The sequence below is a fragment of the Protopterus annectens genome, chromosome 8.part0 (assembly GCF_019279795.1).
Source record: "Protopterus annectens isolate FY-2018-M chromosome 8.part0, PAN1.0, whole genome shotgun sequence".
Classification (NCBI taxonomy): Eukaryota; Metazoa; Chordata; order Ceratodontiformes; family Protopteridae; genus Protopterus; species Protopterus annectens.
The window spans coordinates 1677697639-1677722345 of record NC_056741.1 but is presented as its reverse complement, the minus strand read 5'-3'; the positions used below and the strand labels follow the sequence as shown (position 1 = coordinate 1677722345).

At 42.0% G+C, this 24707-nt stretch overlaps 1 protein-coding gene across 1 annotated transcript in view; it reads left to right on the top strand.

The window, feature by feature from the left end:
• TMEM218 (transmembrane protein 218) overlaps positions 1-24707 on the top strand; it is a 519645-nt gene that overhangs the window by 166237 nt on the left and 328701 nt on the right. Inside the window, exon 2 of the mRNA XM_044081205.1 lies at positions 160-262. Coding sequence (XP_043937140.1) covers positions 160-262 — 103 coding nt within the window. The remainder of the gene's footprint in view (positions 1-159; positions 263-24707) is intronic.

Genomic DNA, 24707 nt, shown 5'->3' with positions numbered 1-24707 from the left:
AAAAGAAAAAATGTATCCTATTTCTGCAATGATTTTTGTTTAACATAGGCTTCAATTTATCGGTAAGCTGTGCTGTGATTCGACAAGAAATGGGAGTATAGATAAGGAACAAAAATAGAACTGACACTTGAATGTATTAAGAAATATTTTTTTTAACAGATTCCTTGGAATTTTAGCTGTCCTGTGTGCTCTCATTATTACACTTGTCCTGGTGTTCTTCCCTCGGACGTCACAGAGTTCTACAACTGTAACAGAAGCTGTGGTAAGTGTGTTTGATTTTCTTTCATTTATAACTTGTATTCTTATTCTGTAATTCCAGAAACAGTTTGTGTGTTTCTTAGATTCATTAACAGAAATGATTTCTTCAAGCAGAGGCCATTCCAACAAAGCGGACAGTTGTGTACAGCTGAAGTGCAGAATTTCCTTATTTAGAGATTCAGTACATTCTAAAGGCAAACATTTTGTAACCAGACCCATTCGTACTCTTCTTTTTAAGGCTTGAAACTATCTGTTTGCTCAGTTTAGGGCAGAACTTTACCTTTCTTTTTTGTTTATTAATATTTTCTTTTTCTGGAAACTTATTTTATTGTCAGAAGTTTGTTTTAATGGACTGCCGCGAGACTGTTTTTAAACTCAAGTGCTTTTTTCCTGTCAGTTTATAATTTATTTGTAGTAAGTGTAAACTTTTTGATTTTTCTTTGGAGAAATTGTAGTTATTTTACTTTTTGGGGTTGTTAATTGTTTGAAAGTGCTTTTTGCTGTTTATTTTTTGAATAAGTGATTTAATTAAGACAATTGACCCTCCTTGTAAAGTCTGGTAAAAGAAAGAAGTATACCTCCTTCCTTGATGAGATTCAAGAGTCTGAATCTGAACAGTATGATGTATGGACAGATTCAGGATTTTCTCCTCAGTTTTCTGATTCTGATTGAGGAGAGTCCAGTTTCTGACTCTCCCTGTAGGGAGTTCTTTTTCTGAGACTATTTCTAAAATCTGCCAGTGTTTTCAGTGGGAGAATACTGAGGTTTGTCAGTCCCTCAGAAAATATCGTGATCTGCTAAGGAAGGAATTTCCACAACTAGTACTAATTCCTCCAGTTTTGTCTGCCTTTGAGGATGTGTGTCTTACAACCTGCAGTTTTCGTGGCAGTCAGCCAGCTGCCTAAAAAAAGGCAGTTAGGATGTATAAAGTTCCTCAGTCATTTAAGTTTTTATTCACTCTTCCTAGACATAATCCAGCAGCTATAGATTTAATCATCTGCTGAACAGATCAAATGTCTGTTTTCATGCAGTTCAAACATATGAGTTGTCAGATCCTATCTTGGTGCCAACTTTGAAGCTACATTGGATCCAGAGCTCTGACTTCTCTCCTAGCCATAATTCCCTAGACTTTACCTTAAATGCTTAGATCCCGTTTGCTGATCGAATATGATGGATGTGCATTAGAGCTTGTGAGAGGTTTTTTTTCTATCTGTTGTATTTCCCTCTGTAGTTAATGTAGCTAACTTGTTTAGCTAAGGGAGTAGTCCCAAAAAAAAAAAAAAAATCATGTAACATTCTTTCCTTTAGGTTATCGCTAACATGTCAAAATCTTCTGGATTCATGAAGTGCGCAGAGTGTGGGCATAAACTTTCACCCCAAGACCCACACTACAAATGCTTATTTAATTTATTGCTTGGGCGCTGCACATCTGAATGCAGACTGTCAGTCCTGGACAGATTTCAGTGCTAGAGCCCTTTAGACTCGAAGAGGCAAACTTGTGTTAAAGAGACTCCTTCCAGTGCAGACAAGGACTGCTTCTGTGTCCCCTTCAAAAAAGATTGACCAAAATCTAAGGCACAAGCAAAGGACAGTTATAAGGAAAGTGATAAGGACAAGAAGGAAAAGAGGAGCAAATCTGCCCACTAAATTTGCTAAAAAAACGCTCCCAGGAATGGACTTCTTTGCTCAGTTCTGACCCTAAAGCTGCTTGAAGTACAAACCCAACGACTCCTTGGGTCCAATCACATTGAGTCCAAGACTACATTCCCCTGTCCTCAAGAAAAGAAGATACTCCTAAACACTTTCAGTGGTGGTGTCCACACGATCATCAGAAAGCTTCATGGAGTTCAATGTCAGTAGGATGATGAGGAAGTTTTTGAGAATGCAAATCTAGCTTTGGGTTACATCCCTGGAAAGGTAGTAAGTTCAGACCATCTTACCTCCTCCACTACTGGATTCCATACCGACTCGCCCATCAGGTCTGTTGTTATTGGATTTGACTGGGACGCACCTTTGTCAGCATTCTAGCTACTCTTGACTTCTATGCCGACTGCTTCCCTCTCTGTCTCTCTCAACACCAATGCCTTTGGATTGATGTAAGACTCAGACCCAAAGCTTCATCACCAAGTTCTGAGGAGGTGAATCAACACTGAGATTTTTTGGAGCAGTCTCTTCCAGTTGGAACTTTGGCTCTAGACAGCTGTGATCTGAGATCAGTTTTGAGACTGTGGGTCATCAGTGGCAAGGGCTCCTTTGCTTCCTCGGATCAGAGGGAGTCCTCATGCTGGTGTGAACTTTGGCCTTTGAAAATGTCTTAGCAAGTTCCAAAGATTAAGTGCTTTCATCCAGCTCAGCTTCACCCAAACCCCAGCTTGGGGTCTGCTTCCTCTCCTCTTCATCTTGTTGGACAGGGACAGCTAGATGTTCTTCATGTTTCACTGTTGCAGTCATTACACTTGGGTTATCCTGCTGGCAGACTACCCTTAGTCGGCCTGAATTTCAAAGTCTAGGTCTGGCATCGGTTGCTGTCGCCTCTTCCCTGATGTCAGTGCGCCAGGGGTATAAAAGATGCAGCCGACGCCATTTTCTTCAGTCTTTCTTGCCGCACGGTGCCCGAAGCAGAAGCAGTTCGCAAGTGCCGGTCGGCCGACTCCTGAGATTTTCGTGTTCAAATTTCAGATCTGAAGTCTTCATTAAAAGCTAAGTACCCTGTTGGGGAAAACTTTTTTCTTGCTCCAGACCGATATCAGAAAAAGTTAATAATTGTATTTCTTGTGGGAAGCAAATACCTCATAAGGACTTTCCTTCTTACTGTATTCCTTGCGTAGGTCCTGACCACAACGTTGCTAGTTGTCGGTTTTGTGCTAGATTTAACCAGCGCACTATTAAGCGTCGGTATGATTTTGCATTTCACTATTTTGGCAGAAGATTTAATTACATGATGCCGTCGGATAACCATCCGACTACCGGAATTCACAAGAAACGCAAAGAAAAAGAAAAGGACAGGCATCCGAGGTCTAAAACCGATGACGAGGCTTCCTCTAAGCCAGTCGCCGGTTCGCCGGTTCTCAGTGAGGTGCTTTCGCAGCCCGTGACGCCCACTACCTTGGACCTGCAGGCCGCTACAGACTCCCACGTGGAGTCGCCTAGGCCGCTGGAAGCTCAAGGTATTGGACCTTTGGAGACTATTCCCTCAGATGGGTCCGGAGCCGCTGAGCAGGCATCGGCTTCTGAGGGTGTTTTCAGACCTACTCAATTGTACATTGAAGCGACTCCAGCTACAAAGGCAAAGACTAAAGCACCTTTAAAGACAAAGAAAAAAGTACACCATCCTCATGGTCAGGCCTCCATGCCAAAAAAGCAGATGCTCAAAATGGCCGAAGACTTAATTACTTTGATCAGGGGTTCCCATCCCCTCCTGATAAGAGGCCTAGGCAAGAGACAGAATATGAATCTTCAGATCAGGTTTCCATTTCATCTGATTCCTCTTCTGATCAGGAATACTCTCTTCTTCCCTATGAGGATTCTGATGCTGAAGACTCTATCCTTTCAGCCTCTCCTCCTGAGGATTACTCTTTTGGGGAAACCTTGCATACCATGAGAGAACATTTCCACTGGGAGAGCCAAGATTATTCAGAATCTAATAAAAGGCTCAGAGACTTCCTTTTACTCCCACAACACAGGCCCCTAGCTATTCCACCTGTGTTAGACATCGTAGATGATGTATTTTCAGAGTCCAGTCTGACTCCTGACTCCTTGCCTCCAGCTCCTGTTAAGCCTGACAGGTACTACAGGGTGCCTGACTCTCATAAATTCCTTTTCAAAAACCCTGCTGCTGACTCAGAAACTATCTCTCAGGGTCCCAAAGGGGTCAAGGCATCCACTGCAAAAAACCCTACCCCCTCTGACAGGGATTCTAGGGCATTGGACAGATGGGGGAAGAAGATTTACACCTCTGCTACCTTGGCTATAAGGGCTTTAAATTGTCACTTTCATATGCTCAAATATCAGCAATATATTATGTCACTGCTTAAACAGAAAATGTTGATAAATTCTGAATGTGCAGAAAACAAAGAAATGCAGGATTTATTGCATGCAGCTGAGCAAGTTGGAAAGCATACTTTGCAATGTGATTTTGATTCTTTGGAGGCCTCCTGCAGGGCTGCTGTTACGGGTTCTGTCATCAGGAGGCATGCTTGGTTAAAGGAATAAAATCTGCCTGACCATGTCAAAGCAAAATTATTAGATGCTCCATTACAGCAGGATACCTTGTTTGGTGTTAAAGCAGAAGAGGTTTTAAAGAAAATGGAGGACAAAGCTAAATCTATGCAAACGGTTAAGGATTTCTTACAGGTACAGCCTCCAAGATTTAGCAGACACTGGCCTAAAAAGAATTGGTCCTTTCTAGTGTCGGACAGACCACAAAGGGGCAGATACAGACACCCAAGAGGCAGATCCCAGCCCCAAGGTTCGTACAGATCTAAACAATGGGGTGCTTCTACCTCCAAAAGTGCAGAAGACAAATCACAGCCATACAGGAAACAGTCCCAATAACTTCCCCCTGCCTGCACCAAGCACTTATCTTCTGGCAGCACCTTTAGGGGGACAACTAGCACTTTTTTCTCAAAATTGGCACATAATAACCCAGGACAAATGGGTCCTAGACATAAGTGTCACAAGGCTACAAGTTTCACTTCCATACCCTGCCAAGGACAAACGGTTGGCCAGACCTACCAAAACATCAATGGGCAGAGGTACAAAAACATGTCTCATCCATCATGGACATGAGGGCCATTCAACAAGTACCAGAGTAAGAGCAGGGAAAAGGATTTTATTCAAGACTGTTCTTGGTACCAAGAAAGGACAAGACCTGGAGACCAATACTGGACCTATCTATTCTAAACACATAGCTGGATATACCAAAATTCAAAATGTTGACTCTACAGCAGCTTCTGCCCATGATGGGCAAGAAGGCTTGGCTTGTGACTTTAGACCTAAAAGAGGCATACCTGCATGTCCCAATCAGACAAACATGCAGAAGATATCTCAGATTCAAAGCTGGCTCAATGCACTACCAATTCTCTGCACTGCCCTTTGGCTTATCTACTGTGCCCAGGGTCTTCACAAAGTGCCTGGCACCAGTAATTGCATTCTGCAGACAAAGAGGAATACAAATATATCCTTACTTGGACGACTGCCTCATTCAAGCAGAGAACAAGGACATTCTACTACAGCATCTGGTGTTTGTAAAGAGAATTCTAACAGGCTTAGGGTACACAGTCAATGAAAAGAAATCAAAACTAGTACCCTCTCAAGAGATAATATTCCTGGGTGCAAGCTTAGATACAACTGCCCAGATGGCTTATCTCATGCCAGACAAAGGCAACTGACTACATTTTTCAAACTGTTGGCAACAAAGGCCCAGTTATCTGCAAGAAAAACTCTGCAGGCTTTGGGCTTCATGGCATCCTGTATTCCACTAATTCCATATGCGAGACTGCATATGAGGAAACTTCAATGGTACCTAAAAAGTCTTTGGGCTCAACATTGCCACAGCCTGGAAACAATAATTACCCTCATTCACTGCCTGCAACAGGAGTTTCGATGGTGGGCGAAGGCTTGACACCAGAACAAGGGACAGCCATTCACTTTACCCCCAGCCAGGCAGACATTAACAACGGATGCATCAGATTATGCCTGAGGGGCCCACATGTCAGGAAGATGTATTCAAGGCACATGGTCTGCAAACCACATGCATCTACATATCAATCAAAAAGAGATGCTAGCTGTTCAGAATGCCCTGACAGCCTTCAAGGACCTACTTCATCCGGGACAACTGCTGATAAAGACAGACAACACCATGGTCATGTGGTATATAAACAAGCAGGGAGGCACTCATTCTTACCCCCTTTGCAGACTATCCATGACTTTGTGGGACACAGCATTGACTTACAAAGTACATCTGCAGGCACAATTCCTGCCAGGAAAGATCAATACTCTGGCAGACGAACTAAACAGAAACCTCATGGATCCCCACGAATGGAAATTGGATCCACAAGTCTTCAGCATGATAACAAGGAAATGGGGATGCCCGTATATATAGATCTATTTGCCTTTCGTCACAACTACCAACTAAAAAGATTCTGCACAAGGACTTACCACAGACAAGCATGGAAAGTGGACGCCCTATCTTTCAGCTGGAAAAGCTTAGCAGTATATGCCTTTCCTCCACTGCCTTTCCTCCCCAAGGTACTCTTAAAGGTCAGGGAAGAGAAGCCAAAGATGATACTGATTGCCCCAGACTGGCCCCGCCAGTACTGGTATCCAATCCTAAGGAACTTGTCTCAATGCCCGGCTTGGACCTTGCCTCAAATACCTCATCTACTGTCCCAACAAAACAATCAGATCCTGCACAGGCATCTTAAAACCTTAAATCTGGCAGCATGGTGGATAATGTAGCCATACAAAACGCACCTCTCACTAAAGCTGTGATGGATGTCATTTTGGAGGCCAGAAGGCCTAGTACCAGAAAATCTTACGCTGAAAAATGGAAGAGATTCTGTGCCTGGAACCAGGCAGAAGGAATTGACACAGCTGTACCAAATATTCCTCAGATTTTGCAATACTTAACTGAGATGCTGGACAAAGGCCTATCCTTTTCATCAATTAAAATTCATGCCTCTGCCATTTTGGCTCATTGCAATACAGAGCCACTAATCTTTTCACATCCTTTGTTAAGGCAGTACCTCAGAGGAGACAAAAACTTAAGGCCTCCAAGGAGATCACCAATACCTGCATGGGACCTCAATTATGTCTTGGAAAAACTCACCCTGCCTCCTTTTGAGCCAGCCACTACAGCTGATATAAAGTTTTATCTTGGAAAACAGCTCTGCTCCTAGCAATAACCTCTGCAAGATGGGTCTCAGAGCTACAGGCACTCATGGCTGTGGAACCTTTTATCATTTTTTATCCAGACACGGTTTCTCTGAGGACAAACCCGACATTTATGCCTAAGTTAGTGTCCAGTGTGGCCCTTAACCAAACTATTCATCTACCTACTTTTTATCCAAACCCACAGAATAAGGGGGAGAGAATTTTGCATTCTTTGGACATACACAGACCGCTACGCTTCTACTTGAACAGAACCAAAGCTTTCAGAAAGACAGAGCAACTACTAGTGGCATATGCTACAGGATCACAAGGAAAGGCTATCTCAAAGCAGACTATTTCAAAGTGGATAGGCCACTGCATTCGTTTCTGCTATTCACAACATGGCAAGCCAGTGCCTAAGGGCATTAGGCCACATTCAACTAGAGCAGCAGCCTTCCACAGGGAAGTACCAACCAAAGACATTTTAAAGGCTGCTACCTGGAGTTCAGTGCATACCTTTACAAAGCACTATCATTTACCACTCTACTCTAAATCCAGGGCAGGCTTTGCCACTGCAGTTCTGCAGGGCCTCATAGCCGCTCCTAATGCTATTTAGCTCCAGCCTCCCAACCATAGCTTTGGGATTCAACCTAAGTGTAATGACTTCAACAGTGAAATACGAAGAACATAGTACAGTTGTGTACATTTACCATAAATGCAGATGTTCGAGTGTATTCACTGTTGCAGTCCAGGTTACCCACCCACCATTCCCCCATATCTTTGCTGGAACTTATTTGCACTTCTCTATTCTATACAACCTATGTGGTGTATTTGCTTGTAGAGGAAGGTATAATATATTTTGGTGCATGTATGTTTTATTGGCATATTTTTAGCCTAGTCTTTTGGGGGCACCTGACATCTGGGGCAAGAAAAACTGAAGAAAATGGCGTCGGCTGCATCTTTTATACCCCTGGCGCACTGACGTCAGGGAAGAGGCGACAGCAACCGACGTTGGATCTAGACTTTGGAATTCAGGCCGACTGAGGGTAGCCTTCCAGCAGGATAACCCAAGTGTAATGACTGCAACAGTGAATACACTTAAACATCTACATTTATGGTAAGTGTACACAACTGTACTTTCCAAGGGCTTCCAAGTAAGTCTGCTTTGCCAGTTTTTCATCTGTTTCTGAACTTTCTGTTGCTCCCCTAGAAGGTGTCCCCAGAAAATGGGCATGCAAATGGAAGCACATATATTCTTTCCCACAGTCTTTTGCTGAAGATACTGATTTAGAGGAATGGGAGGCTTCTTCAAGCTCCCTCTCTGAAGATGTCACCTTAAGTGATGTTCTCAAATTAATGAAGCAGAGAGGGAGTAGGTTGTCTCAAGACCTTTGCCGAATGAGTCAGGGTTCTTTGAAGATTTTGATTGTGCACCAACATTGTCCTTGGTGGTACCTCCCAGTGACCCACTTATCGACCTTATGGCTCAACAGGCATGAAAAGATCCTAATGCAGATGAGCCCATCCCTAAAAAAAAAAAGCCAATCACATTTTTCTTTTTTTTTTACAAGAAACATCATTATTAAATTATCCTGTGTAACACAGACAATCTTACATTTATATCAATGAAAACAAGTCATAGCAGCACAGTCTCAGTTGCAAACATTATACCTTACAAACAGTGCCAACACAACTGTAGCTGTAAACATTATAAATTACTTTTAATATATCCAGTCGTTGTCAGTCAGCCATTGCATAGCTCATTTAGATCCTGCCTTCTTGTAGTGGTCCCACATTTCCCATTTTTTCCTGTGTAATTTACTCCTACCCTTTTCTAAAGATCCTAGTTCCAGTTGCATTGTCTCTGTTACTATCTTTGTTACTTCTAGTAAAGTTGGTTTAGACTTTGATTTCCATTTTCTTGTTATTGCTTTTTTGGCAGCCATCTTAGTTTGACTCAGCAAGGCCTTACTATGTTTAGGCAATTCCAAGTCTGTATCATAGCTCAAAAAATAATTTCCCTAGTCACTCCAACACTCTGACAGAGCAGTCTGCAGGGAATCTTTAAAGTAGCCAACTCATTACACTTGCAGAAAATATGTTCCCACTTACCTCTTTTTTCCCCATCACATCTCCAACATTTGCTGTCTACCTGAGGAAAGATTCTTTGGAGTCTGCTTGGGGTATAAAAATATCTATGTAAACACTTCCAGGCAAAGATCCTAAACCTTCTAAATGTTGTTGCATATTTCAGAGACATACATATATCCCCCTATTGTTTCTTTGTGAATTGCTTATCCAGTCTCTCTTCCCAATTCTTCCTAACATCTTCTGATTGATTCTTATAGTTATCATGCAGTATTTTATATGCTGTACTAATTATTCCTTTCTTAACAGCCACTTCTGTTCTAGATTCTGTTAAGAACTCAGTCAGTGCTGGTCTTTCATTTAGGAACCCCCCCCCTATTTCTTTCTCTTTGCCTGTGCTCTGGAATCAGTCCTTGATATGGAAGGCAATTTCTAACCTGCAGTCCGACAAGTTCTTCGCATCTTCCTGTTCTTTACATTTTAACTGCCTGTATCTTACTATCAATATCCATATGAGAGAGCTTCCATTTTCTCAATTTTTGTATTATCTTTTGTTTGGTCTCTTCCCGCAGATTCTTAGCTGCCACATCGGTATAATGTTTAATCCATACTCCTAAATACTTCATTTTATCATGTCCCCATAAGTACTGATCTTGCTGAAACAATTTATATGTAGGTACATAATTTACCACTATTGCTTTTGTTTTGGCTTCATTACTTTTGTATCCCAAAAAGGAAATCCGATCACATCTTTGCTGAACCTAAGGACTGGAAACACTGGAGTAATGGTCCTTCAGTAGATGCTGTGGTGGTGGCAGCAGTCACCAGAAAAGGACTATCGGAAGAAAGTTCTTCTGTTCATTCTCCTAATAGATAATCTAGGATTATGGAAAAATTTTGGAAGTAGGCTGCTGCATCAGTGACTTTCACCCTTAGATTGCTGAACTAGTTGGCTCATTTAACTTCACTTGAAAGAGATCACCAAGTCCCTCTTGGGGGAGTGGGGGGGGTGGAGTGTTTACCTGCAGATGCTCCGAAAATGGTGGACTCCCAGCTTTCCACCCTGCAATACTCCTCAAATGTAGCCATGTGTTTACTCTCTGATGCAACTGATGGCATGACCAGAGCAGGAGGCATTGGCATCACCGTGTGTCACCACACCTAGTTGTGGCTTTGTAATTTTGTGGAAGGCTTTAAGTAATTTTTTGTTTATGATGGTTCCGCTTTGTTTGGGCCTAAAATTAAAGAAACACTCACCAGGGGTCAACAGGATGGTAAGACACTCTATGTGGTGAGAGTACACTTATCCACCCCGCAAAGAATTTTCTCTTGAAACCAGAGATTGGGGAAGAAGATATGGTTCCCCAAATCACAGAGTACTTTCCTTGACTTCCAAGATGATAGAATTTCCTGAGGCAGAGAAGGACGTAATTCTAACAGATGTCCCAGAGGTAGAGGTGGACCGTACAACCAAAGCTTTCTTGACCCCTTTTGTGAGAGAGTTTTTTGGCGCTTCTGAGTAATCACTGACTGCTGCACTCTGGAGGCAGTTGGGAGGGGGCATCTATCAGTGCACCCTCAAGCCTAGCACAGAATAACTTCAGTTTCCTGGGTGTTAAAAATAATAGTCAGATGCTTTTTAATTCCCTTTTCCTCTCACACCTCAGAAAGAGAAGAAAGTCCCCGAGGTTCCACTCAGTCAGTGTGGGATTTGGCAACCATAGAAATTTTAAAGCTGCTAGAAAAGTCATCTAACTGGTCCCCAAGACCAGTTAGAATGTGGAGCCTATTCCAGGTTCTTTTTAGTACCAAAGAAAACCGGGGACCAAAGACCCATTTTGGATCTCTGAGATTTAAACCAGTTTGTGAAGTAGAAAAAGTTCCAGATGGTTACAGTGCAGTCCATTATAGTTCTATTGAAGAAGGATGCTTAGCTGTGCTCCATAGTTCTCCAGAACTCGTACTATCACATCAAATAGCAAAGCAGTCCAGGAGATTTCTGTGCTTTCAGCTGGGAGTCAAATTTGCTACCAATACCTGCCACTGCCATTTGGTCTCACCAGAGCCCCCATGGTTTTCGCCAGGATCATAACAGTGGTAGTGGCATACCTATGCGTACTGGCGATCCAAGTCTTCCCGTAACTTGATTGGGTTTTCAGTGCTACCATGAAGGCTCTACTGATCTGAAGTTGTTGTTTTCATTTGATCTTCAACCTGTGGTGCCTGGATCCGGCATGGATTCGACACTGCTGCATACTCCAGCATCAGTTCCAAGCTCCAAGCCCCTCCCCTGCCCATAATGCCTCTGTCTCCCTTCTCCCTTAGATCTCATTTGCTGCTCATGAGAGACAGCAGTGCGGATTACAGCTCCAAGTTCCCTTTAGAGTAAGTTAGCTTTTGGGTAAATTTTCTTTTTGCTCCTATTTTCCTTCTTCATTATTGTCTTTACTATCTCTTTCCCTTACTCAATCCCTGTGCACTTCGCATTGGATCTTTAGCAAAAAAAAAAAAAAAAAAATCTTTCTCCCTCCTTTCCCTTTCTCCTTCCTGCCTTTGCTTTCCTGTGTGTGTGTGTGTGTGTGTGTGTGTGTGTGTGTGTGTGTGTGTGTGTGTGTGTGTGTGTGTGTGTGTGCCGTGCACGCGCACATGTTTGTGTGTCTGTGCGCGAACCCCCTATGCCAGGCTCTAGGAAATGCAAAGAGTGTGGCCATAAGCTTCCCCCATCTGATGGCCACAACTCTGTGTGTTGTTTGGGTGTGGACCACCTAGAAACTTCTTGTTCGATCTGAGCGGGTTTTAATACCTACGCCTTGATCAATAGGCGAAACAAGTTGATTCTCAAGGGCATCATTCCTTCCAAGGCTTCTACTTCCTCCTCCACCCCAGCTTCTGGGATTCAACCTCCCTCCAAGAAGAACTGGGAAAAGTCCAGGGCCAAGGAATGGGACAGGCCCAAGAAGCGGTCCCCCGACCGCTCTTCTGTGGTAGAGCCCTCAGTTAAGTTCTGGCTGGATCTGACCCTGAGCCTCCCTCAACTACCATCTCTGCATTTTTCTCCAGTGCTGGAGATCCCCTGGGCTCCATCCTCTCTTAGCCTCCCCTCGGTGCCACTCCATGCCCGGGTCGGTGGCTTCTTCCATCTGGTCCTCCCGTAGCTTCTCTGAAGTTGAGGTGGACAAGATGATGCAGAGGTTTATTCGGACCCAGATTCAGATGGGAGTCTTGCCTGATTCTTCCTCCTCTGGGGCTGGGAGCATGCAATCCGTTTTCCTTCCCATTGCTCCTTCTCCAATCCTACCTCGGGTTTCTGAGTCATTGGGTCTGAAGTTTCCTGGTGTCGAGGGGTCAATGATGGTGGTTCCAGGTACTTCGACACAAACCATTGCCCTGAGTGATTTGGTTTGGCTCTGACCCTTTCGGAGCAGACTGACTCTTGGAACCCATAGCCTTGGCGTTGAATTCGAAGGGATGGCGTTGACTGTAAGGTTTTCGGAGTTGGCCCTTCCACTCCGAGTCTCTGCACTTGGAGGTTCGGCTCCGGCTCCCCCCCTAGGCTCTGAGGGCAGTGGATCTGGTCTTGCTCACCCCTGCTACTGGGATTCATTCAGCCTCTGCTTTTGATGTGATGGAGAGGGTTCTCAGGCTCTCTCAAGACCCTTGATACTGTCACCCTCTGAGTCTTTCCTGGCTCCCTTTCTGGGCTGGAGTCTACCATCCTGCTCCCTCAGGAACAATCTGTCATCACTATGCCCCAGGAGGTCCCCCCCCCCGGGACCACCCTGAGGTTTCAGAGTCCTCCCCAATCCCCCCCAGGAGCTCCCTCGTAAACACACGTGGAAGAGGAGGCACTTGGAATGCCTACCGGACTCCCTCATGGAAGATACCGATTTGGAGGAAGGTTAGAGTTTCCCCGATCACCCCTGGAAGATGTCTCCTTTAGAGACATCATGGAAATCCTGCACCAACGAGGAGAGTGGTCTACCCAAAAGCCCAACCCAGATGAGTCGGTGTTCCTGGAGGAGTTTGGTAAAGGACTCTCTACTTCCTGGGTGACCCCACCCATGGATCCCTTTGTGGATTTAATTTCATCCAGGGCATGGAAGGAACCAGATACGGTTGAGCCTATCCCTGTATGCCCAGACAAAATACACAGTGTGCCACTGGATAGGCAACACTGGTTGAAGGGGTCCCCAGTCTATGCCATGGTGGTTGAGGCAGGCCACCAAAAAAGAGCTTGCTCAGTTGAGCTGTACGGTTCATCCTGCGGACTGACAGTCACAGACTAAGGACCATTTTGGGAAGCATCAGCCACGTTTGCTTTACATGCTCTGAACTACATGGCATATGTTAGACTACAGAGGGATCTGGTCAAAGAGTTTGCACAGTCTGTCCTGGGGTCCATGTCGGCAGAGGAGAAAAAGGTGTTCTCCTCCCATATGGCTACCCTTACTTCAATGTCTAATACTTCCATGAGGCTCCTATCACATGCTATGGAGGGTGACTGTAGGGCTGCTGAAACAGGTGTAGTCATCAAGCGTCACACCTGGCTCTGGGTTTGTGCTTTCTCGGAGCTCTTCAAAGCATTGTTTACAAATACCCCCCTATGACGATTCCACACTTTTTGGCAAGACTATTCGAGACACTTTAGTCCAGAGCGAGAAAGACGGGAAGACCCTATCAACTATTGGGATTCACTTCTCAACCTCACACCGATCCTTCTCTAGGAATCAGTGTGGGGTGAAGAAGATGTGGTTCTGGAAATCTCAGAGCTCTTCCCACAATGCTCAGAGCTCACCTTTCCCCAGAGGCCGAGGGGGACTTAAGACCCATCCAGTATCTGTCAACCCTAAACCTGTCAGTTGCCAAGATGAAATTCCGGATGGTCACTCTTCAGTCCATTCTGCCCTTCCTGCAGAGAAATGACTGGATGTGCTCGGTGGACCTCCAGGACGTGTACTATCACATCAAGATGAACAGGCACTGTCGGAGGTTCCTCCGCTTCCAGCTGGGAGCCAGTGATTTTCAGTTCAGAGCGCTCCCCTTTGGGCTTACCACCGCCCCAAGGGTGTTCATCAAAGTAAATAAATGACAAGAAATTCCTAATGGATATAAAACTTGTAAATAAAACAAAAACACGACCAACCAAGTATTTCCAAAACGTTTTAGTAATCCACACACTAAGCGCTTTCACCATCGACACATGGCATCATCAGAGTGAATGGAATCCAGTTGAACCAATGCTTTATACATTTTGGTTAAACCCTAATCCAATTAACCAGAGCCTTAATTACCTTGTCCTTAAAGAAGCATGTGTCAAATAAATACAAATACATATACTGTCCCAACCTCAAATTTGACAATAATAATTGTATAAAATACACATAGGAAATACATGTAAATACATACAAAAATGCATATCCAATAATTTACCTTGTAATCTATACACTTAATTGTTGTGTCGCTTTAATGTTTAAATAACATTTGCTTTTTGCTTCAGTATTGGTTTTAAGGAGATGTATTCATTGAGCCCAGGTGGCATAAAGGCATTTAACATAATCTGCCATTTATACACCAAAAGTTCCACCTTTAATTTTTCATCTCCTCCTCTTTCAGTATGCAACCCCCTGTCTATAACAAAGAATACAAATCTCCTAAAATTGCTACACTTTGTACTATGTGTATATAAAGCATTGTGTGTATCATGACCCTTGATGGCCCTAAGATGCTCACCTGTCCTGTCTTTTAATCTCCTGATGGTCTTACCTACATAGTAACCACTACAGTTAGTGCACGTGGCTAAATAAACCACCTTAGATGTATTACAATTCACTCTACCTGGACATGAAATGGTTCTATTATAACCTTGTACACCAACAAAAGGGCCATCATTGATATACCTACACATCCTACAAGTGCCACATCTACTCATTTTGGAAATAGTATGTTTGATAATATGCTGTTCCAAAAATTCTTAAACATTTCTACCCCTTGAGTAAACAATTATGGGAAACCTACCCAAATCATTTTTAAGGTCACTACTGAAAGAAATGTCCCAAGCTGTTCGTACAACTTCCTCAGTATCTTTTGTTTGACCATTGTAAGTTAACATTAAAGCCTTAGAATTAAATGAATCTTGTGTAGATATCACATTGTCAATACTCTTCAACCCTAAAATAGGGGGAAACAATGTTTTTCTCTTACTTAAAACCTCTTTACGCATTTTAGTCAACAACTTAAGTGGATAGCCTCTTTCCAATAACATTCCTATTAAAATATATAATTCTTTCTCCAAAATGTTGTTGTCATTTATAATTCTGGACAATCTTACCATTTGTCCCTTTACAATACTCCTACGTTGATGTAAAGGGTGACAACTAGTGTAATGCAGTAGTGAATTACTATATGTTTCTTTCCTATATATTTTACTCACTATACCATCTAAACTTTTTAGTAGAGTGATATCCAAAAAAAATCTATTTGTTCATCACTCCATTTGCTAGTAAATTTCAAAAAACTAGTTGTTGAATTTAAATACTCTACAAAGGATTTAGCTTCTTGTTCATTACCTTTCCACAGAATCAGAACATCATCTAAGAATCGACTGAATAGTAATATTTTTTCTTTGTAAATGGAATTCAAAACACATTGTTCCTCCCAATGGAGTAAAACTAAATTGGCAAAAATAGGGGCACACTTTGCCCCCATTGCCACACCTGAGATTTGATGAAAAATCTCACCTTCGAACATCAAATAATTGTTCTTAAGTACCATTTCCATGCAAGAAACAATGAAATTCACACTGTCATTACTAAAACATTTACTTTTGACCAAGTTTCAGTAAAATAATCTATACCTTCTTCGTGGGGTATAACCGTGAACAGATTTATCACATCAGTAGTCAAAAAAGACCATTCGGTACCTGAAGTTTGAAAGTTGTTAAACCTTTGCAAACAATGCCACAAATTCTTTAAAATGTACTGGGCCCCTGTCACAACCCGCTGTGTTTTTTTTATCAACATAAGCTGCCAAAGGTTCCATTTTAGAGCCCCTAGATGTTACTATGGCTCTAAACGGTGGATTGTATAAATCTTTGTGAATTTTGGAATTCCAAACACAGTGGGGGTGACTGGGTAATCAACTTTTAAATAATTGTAAACATCACCATTGATTGTTCCGTGGTGTAATGCATCCAACAAGAACAAATCTATCCTATGATAGGTTATATTTACCTAATTTACAGAAACCCTCAGGTAGGTGGTGGTGTCATCCAAAATGTCCAACATTTTCGCTGTATAGACAAATTTTGACATGATGACAGCCCCCCCCCCATCTTTATCTGGTTTCATGACTCTTAACTCTGTATTGGTTGCTAGTTGTAATAGAGCTTCCCTTTCACTTCTATTCAAGTTATCATCACAATGCACTTTTTGATTAATTTTTACATTGTTAATCAACCCACCAATACACATTTTCTCAAAGGTTGCCACTTCGTTATTGTATGGTGAAATAAAAGTACTCTTTCTGTTCAAACCCCTAGATACCATAACATTTGCTGGGATATCAATTGCCTCAGTAGAATCTTTGAAAAATATCGCCAAATTTAACTGTCTGGCATATAATCTGATGTTAGAATAAGTTTTTACAGCATTAGTTTTATGTTCAGGTACAAATGAAAAACCTTTACTCAAAACATCATGGTGATTTTCTTTTATATCCATGCCACTGTACTTATACACATTGAACCCTGATTTTTTATATACTTTAACCATAGGCAATACATTAGCTTGTGTACACAACAAGTCATTGGTAATGTCCAACAAACTTTCATCATTGTTGTCCAACAAATTATTGTAACTAACAATAATGTCATCTACATTTAATATCTCTTCATGTTGTAATTGTTGTTGGTCCGCTGTCTCCTCATAGGATATTTGTTCCTCGTATATGGTGGTTGTTCCTGTTGTCGCCCATTGTGATACTGGTTTCATTCCACCCCATCCCTCCTGTTTTGTAAATGTTCTGACCTCCTCAACTGAGGAGATCGATCTAAAAAAAATCATCATTTTGGCCTACATCATTATCTACTGTCCTAACATTGTATTTATCGTGTACATCTACATTATTGTTTTCATTATTGTTGACCGTATCTCCCCTCTTCTTGTTGTTATTACCCAGGGGATAGGCCACATTAGTTTTATAATCATACATATCCCTAGATAACTTCCTAACCTTGATTTTAACACTTTTTTCAACATAATGTTCCAAATTAGACAAAACAGACTGGTAATTTTTAGTATATTGAGTGACTAATAAATCGTTCACAATACTTTCATTTAAAAAAAAAAACTTCTTTTTCTAGAGCCAACAACTTACTTTGATTGTTTTTTTACAGTAATGTCCATCATTTGTAGTCCAGTTTTGTCGAACAAGTCCACTAACTCTTTGTACGTCTATGTACCCTCAGTAATCCCATTCGGTAACTCCCATAACCCGAGTCCTTTTGGCACTTGCCTCAGTGCCATGGATTTATTAAGAAAAGCATTGTCAAGTTGCAAGCCTCTGTATTTTCGACACAATCCCTCAAACTGCTCAATTTGCTTCTTTAAGGTCAGGGTAATCCTTCTTTCCTCATTCAGGGCCGAGAAGTCCACTTCTGGTAGGTGAAGCCATTGCTGAATATCCCTTCCTTCTTGTCGACTACCTCCGTCCTTGTTGACATCACGTTCACCATTCCCAGTGGAGTTGTTCACCACCTCGAGGGCTGGAGGTGAATGTAAAGTGAATAACTCTGCTTGCGAGTCAGTTAACGTCACCTGCGGATTGCGAAATACGTTTTTACTGGTCAATAATGCCGTCAGCTGCTTGACGGAAGCAGTCAATTTAACTACTGCTGCTTCCATGTGACACGGAAGGTGATTTTTTTTACAAAAACTTTAAAATTACTATCAATATTATAAAAGTCCAAGAAAATAATATTAAAACTCGATATAAAACTCAGTGTTGTTGAAAACACTGTTATCCAATTCAGACGTCCTCTTAGGTCATACAACAACACGTAAATAAATGACAAGAAATACCCAATGGATATAAAACTTGTAAATAAAACAAAAACACGACCGACCAAGTATTTCCGAAACGTTTTAATAATCCACACACAAAGCTCTTTCACCATCAACACATGGCATCATCAGAGTGAATGGAATCCAGTTGAACCAATGCTTTATACATTTTGGTTAAACCCTAATCCAATTAACCAAAGCCTTAATTACCTTGTCCTTAAAGAAGCATGTGTCAGATAAATACAAATGCATATACTGTCCCAGCCTCAAATTTGACAATAATAATTGAATAGAATACACATAGGAAATACATACAAAAATGCATATCCAATAATTTACCTTGTAATCTATACACTTAATTATTGTGTCATTTTAATATTTAAATAACATTTGCTTTTTGCTTCAGTATTGGTTTTAAGGAGATGTATTCATTGAGCCCAGGTGGCATAAAGGCATTTAACATAATCTGCCATTTATACTCCAAAAGTTCCAGCTTTAATTTTTCATCTCCTCCTCTTTCACTATGCAACACCCTGTGTATAACAAAGAATACAAATCTCCTAAAATTGCTACACTTTGTACTATGTGTATATAAAGTATTGTGTGTATCATGACGCTTGATGGCCCTAAGATGCTCACCTATCCTGTATTTTAATCTCCTAATGGTTTTACCTACATAGTAAGCACTACAGTTGGTGCACATGGCTAAATAAACCACCTTAGATTTATTACAATTCACTCTACCTGGACATGAAATGGTTCTATTATAACCTTGTACACCAACAAAAGGGCCATCATTGATATACCTACACATCCTACAAGTGCCACATCTACTCATTTTGGAAATAGTATGTTTGATGGTATGCTGTTCCAAAAATTCTTTAACATTTCTACCCCTTGAGTAAACAATTCTGGGAAACGTACCCAAAAAAAATTTAAGGTCTTCGAACATCAAATAATTGTTCTTAAGTACCATTTCCATTTACTAGCAAATGGAGTGATGAACAAATAGATTTTTTTGCATATCACTCTACTAAAAAGTTTAGATGGTATAGTGAGTAAAATATATAGGAAAGAAACGTATAGTAATTCACTACTGCATTACACTAGTTGTCACCCTTTACATCAATGTAGGGGTATTGTAAAGGGACAAATGGTAAGATTGTCCATGATTATAAATGACAAAATTTTGGAGAAAGAATTATATATTTTAATAGGAATGTTTTTGGAAAGAAGGCTATCCACTTAAGTTGTTGACTAGAATACATAAAGAGGTTTTAAGTAAGAGAAACACATTGTTTCCCCCTATTTTAGGGGTGAAGAGTATTGACAATGTGATAACAACTACACAAGATTCATTTAATTCTAAGGCTTTAGTGTTAACTTACAATGGTCAAACAAAAGATATTGAGGAAGTTGTACAAACAGCTTGGGACATTTCTTTCAGTAGTGACCTTAAAAATTTTTGGGGTAGGTTTCCCAGAATTGTTTACTCAAGGGGTAGAAATGTTAAAGAATTTTAGGAACAGAATACTATCAAACATACTATTTCCAAAATGAGTAGATATGGCACTTGTAGGATGTGTAGGTATATCAATGATGGCCCTTATGTTGGTGTACAAGGTTATAATAGAACCATTTCATGTCCAGGTAGAGTGAATTGTAATACATCTAAGGTGGTTTATTTAGCCACGTGCACCAACTGTAGTGCGCACTATGTAGGTAAGACCATTAGGAGATTAAAAGACAGGATAGGTGAGCATCAAAGGGCCATCAAGGGTCATGATACACACAATGCTTTATATACACATAGTACAAAGTGTAGCAATTTTAGGAGATTTGTATTCTTTGTTATAGACAGGGTGTTGCATAGTGAAAGAGGAGGAGATGAAAAATTAAAGCTGGAACTTTTGGAGTATAAATGGCAGATTATGTTAAATGCCTTTATGCCACCTGGGCTAAATGAATACATCTCCTTAAAACCAATACTGAAGCAAAAAGCAAATGTTATTTAAACATTAAAAGGACACAACAATTAAGTGTATAGATTACAAGGTAAATTATTGGATATGCATTTTTGTATGTATTTACATGCATTTCCTATGTGTATTTTATACAATTATTATTGTCAAATTTGAGGCTGGGACAGTATATGTATTTGTATTTATTTGACACTTGCTTCTTTAAGGACAAGATAATTAAGGCTCTGGTTAATTGGATTAGGGTTTAACCAAAATGTATAAAGCATTGGTTCAACTGGATTCCATTCACTCTGATGATGCCATGTGTTGATGGTGAAAGCACTTAGTGTGTGGATTATTAAAACGTTTCGGAAATACTTGGTTGGTTGTGGTTTTGTTTTATTTACAAGGGTTCATCAAAGTGATGGTGGTAGTGGTGGCTCACCTGCAGCTGCAGAGGTTTCAGGTCTTTCCCTACCTGGACGATTGGCTTCTTTACACTCCCTCCAGGCATCGACTGTGTCAAGCCAGGAGATCTTCTTCTCAAGACTGCTCACTATCTGGGTATAACCATAAACCTCAACAAGTCTCAGTTGGCACCAGCACACATGCTTGACTTCATTGATGCCTGGATAGACTCTATCCAAGCCAAGGTGTTTCTACCTCTGGACAGACTGTTATCCCTCCAACATCATGTTTCTTACCTCCTTTAGGCCAAACTTCTCCCAGTGGATTCAGTTCTTCAGGTGTTGGGGTCCATGGTGGCCACAATCACTCGTTCCAACGATGCGCCTTCTTATGAGGGTCCTTCAGTGGACTTTGGCGGTTTAGTGGTGCTTACTAGACCTTCCCTTATTACATCCGGTTCGGTTATCTTGAGTTTGCAAGGGTTCATTTCTTTGGTTGCTTCAGTCCCCGGATCATCTTCTGGGTCGTCCGTTCATTCTCCCCTCCCCTGCGATCATGGTAAACACAGATCCCTCCCTGCTCAGGTAGGGAGGGCATTGCATGGGAAGGATGGTCCAAGGCACATGGTCTTCCCAGGGCACCCATCTGCATATAAGTGTCCTGGAGATGAGGGCAGTGCTTTTGGCACTGCAAGCTCTTCATGCCTTTCTTCCTCAAGGGACTATTACCATCCAGCTGGACAGTATGTCAGTAGACATCAACAAATGGGGGGACCGGATCTTTCCCCCTTTGTAGCGAAGCCATGAGATTTTGGGAGTGGGTGATTTCCTCCGGCCATTTTCTGGTGGCAGCACACACTCCGGGGAGGTCCAACATACTAGCAGACAGACTTAGCAGGTCTACTCTGATGGCTTATGAGTGGTCTCTGAATCCTTCAGTAGTGGAACAGATCTTGCTGAAGTGGGGTCAGTCTTGCTGTGATCTCTTCGCCTGTCCTTCTAACGTGAAGTGCAGTGAGTATTTCACTCTGAACCCCCATCCAGGGAGCCCCCCCCCCATAGATGCTGTAGTTCATGCTTTGCCCTCTGGTCTGCTATATGCCTACCCCCTGCTGCCTGTGATATCCAAGTTCATTCAGAAAGCTCGATGACTGGGGAAGCTCAGTAATCCTCATTGCCCCTTTTTGGCCTTGCCAAGTTTGGTTCCCCTCTCTGTGGTCTCATGCAGTGTATCCATCTTGGACGTTAGATCCCATTCCAGATCTGATTGCACATCCCTCAGGGAACTCTCACCCAGACTTAGCCTGAAGCTCACAGCGTGGCTGTTCCAGTTTCCTTGATAGTTAGGACTCCCAGGCTGTCTTCTCACATTAAGAAACTTTTGGTAGCAACTCACAAATCTTCTATGAGGAAGGTTTACTGTAGTAAATGGAAGCGTTTTTCAATCTGGGCTTCTCAGCATGACCTGGATCCTTTCAGTGCACCAGTTCCAGCCATTTTGGAGTTCCTGGCAGATATTTTTAATCACGGTGCTAGTTTCTCCATGGTCAAAGTACAATTAACAACGATCTCTAATTTTCACACAGGCAAGAATTCAGCTTCTTTGGCTTCTTCCAAGCTTTGTAAGGCCGTTTTGAAAGGTACCTTTCTCCTTAGGCCTCCAGTTAAGGAACCAATGCCCCATTGGGATCTCTCCTTGGTGCTGCAAGCTCTGGTTTCTCCCCCCTTTGAACCAGCAGCTGTGGTTGAGTTGCAGTTCCTTTCTTGGAAGATGGCTTTTTTTGTTGCAGTTACCTCAGCCAAGAGGGTTTCAGAGATCCAAGCTTTGTCTATCAAGCCTCCTTATATGGTATTTCATAAAGACAGGGTATCCCTGTGGACAAATCCGTCATTCTTGCCGAAAGTGGCATCAGAGTCCAATATTAACCAGGTCATCAACCTTCAGTTTTCTTTCCAAATTTCCCGAATAAAGGAGAGTACAAGTTGCACTTGCTTGATGTCCACAGGCAGCTGCATTTTTATTTGCACAGAATGAAATTCTTTTGTAAGTCTGATCAACTTTTTGTTTCCTTTTCTAAACCTTTCTTAGGAAAGCCCATCTCTAAGGTTACCATTGCTTGATGGATTTCTGAGTGCATTTCGTTGACCTATTGAGCCAAAGGTTTATCTTCACCAGGGCATGTCCAAGCGCATTCCACCAGGTCTCTTGCTACTTTTGCGGCCATTTGGTCCAGGGTTTCCTTAGATGATATTTGTTCTGCTGCAACTGGGCATCACCACACACATTTATCTCCCATTATAAATTGGACTTTCTTTCCAGGAGCAGGGCATCATTTGGCTCAACCGCGCTCTGGAACATCTTTCCATGAGGACCACCTAGGGTTCATTGGTAGCTGGGGACTCTGTACCACAGATTGAAGATCAAATGAAAACAACAGCTTCAGATAAAAAAGTTATATGCTCCCTATAACTTTCCATCTGAGTTGTTGCTTTTCATTTGTCTTCAACTGTCCCTTCCTCCTTCCTCCTGCCTTGTGTGGGCTGTGTAGTGGACCGGATGGAAGAGGCATAGCCCTTCTTTTTTGGCTGTTTTTTTCTCTTGTGAGTTGTGTTATAATGTCAGATGTATAGGCATATGGCCTATGTCGGGGTGCTGCTGTTCTGCAACAAACTCGTTCTGAGGGATTAGGGGGACAGGGGCATTATGGGTAGGGGAGGAGCTTGGAGCTTGGAACCAATGCTGGAGTATGTGGCCGAGTTGGATCTGGGTCCCACATGTTGAAGACAAATGAAAAGCAACAACTCAGATGGAATGTTATGGTGAGTGCATAACTTTTTTTTTATGCCACCTGGACCAAGTACTCCATTTGCTTTTGAGCTTAGTCAACATTTTAGATTTATAGATATTCCTAAGTCCAACACAGAGTGTAGAGTTCATACGATGTCACCTAGACAGCAAGCTGCAAATAGTCAGCCTTCCCCAGTCCACAGTTCTATCACTTTGTCTCATAGCTTTACACATACTGCATCATCCATTATCATCAGTGAGGTTAGTTCAGCATCTTTTAGATGTCCTTCCATATTACTATTGCAGTATTCCTTACAGTAGGGATCTCATCCCAAGAGTAGCCCAACATCCAGCCAGTATACCAAAGCTTTAGTTTGTAATTGGGGCATCATGTGTCACACCTATGCTTCCCACGCTTGCTGTAGGGTATAAAGATGACATACGAATGTACCATCCCCAGAACTTCTTTGCCACCAGTTTGAACACCGTCTTTGATCGTCAGTCTGAATGCTCATTTGTTTCCTGATTGCCAAAACATTTTTTCAGGTAAGTGTCTCTTTGGGGGTTTTCTTCTTATCTTTCTTTTCTTGTGGTTGTTGGTTTCATGCCTTCCAGAAATGGAAAATGTCAGTGTGGGAGACAGATTCCCCATAAGGACCATCACAAGCAGTGTTTGTTTTGCTTAGGTGCTTATCATGATCATACATCTTGCCCTATTTTTCAGGCGTTTGTTCCAAAGACTTTGGTTAGTTGTCTCTCCTCTTTAGCCATTTATCTTGAGAACCAACATCTTAAATTGTTGGCTCAGGGTACTTTGGCGGAATTGTCCCAACCCAAAGGCCAGTCATCTGTGAAGAAGACCAAGAAAACTCATTTGGATTCTTCAGCAGTACTGGTTCCACCAGCCATGTCTCTCCATGCTGGTGAAAGCCTTAAGGATCACCCGTTTTTTCAGTCTGATTCCTCTGCTGCAACCATTTCGGAGGCCAGCATGGCTGTGGCTTCTCATATGTCTCAAGAGGCTTTGCAGACATCCATTTCAGATGTTCAAGGGGAACCGCAGATGATTATTTCCGAAGGGCCTAGGGATGTTCCACAAATCCTTGTTAGGGAGGAGATTCCTACTATCCTACTATGCTTATTGAATGTAGGCAGGGGTCTGAGCCTCATAAGGTCTTTAGGGATGATATCCCCTTAAAAAACAAAGCAGAAAACTAAGTATATTTCTCCTGCTGCTTAGGATCCTCTACTTGAATGGCAGTATTTAACACAGGGT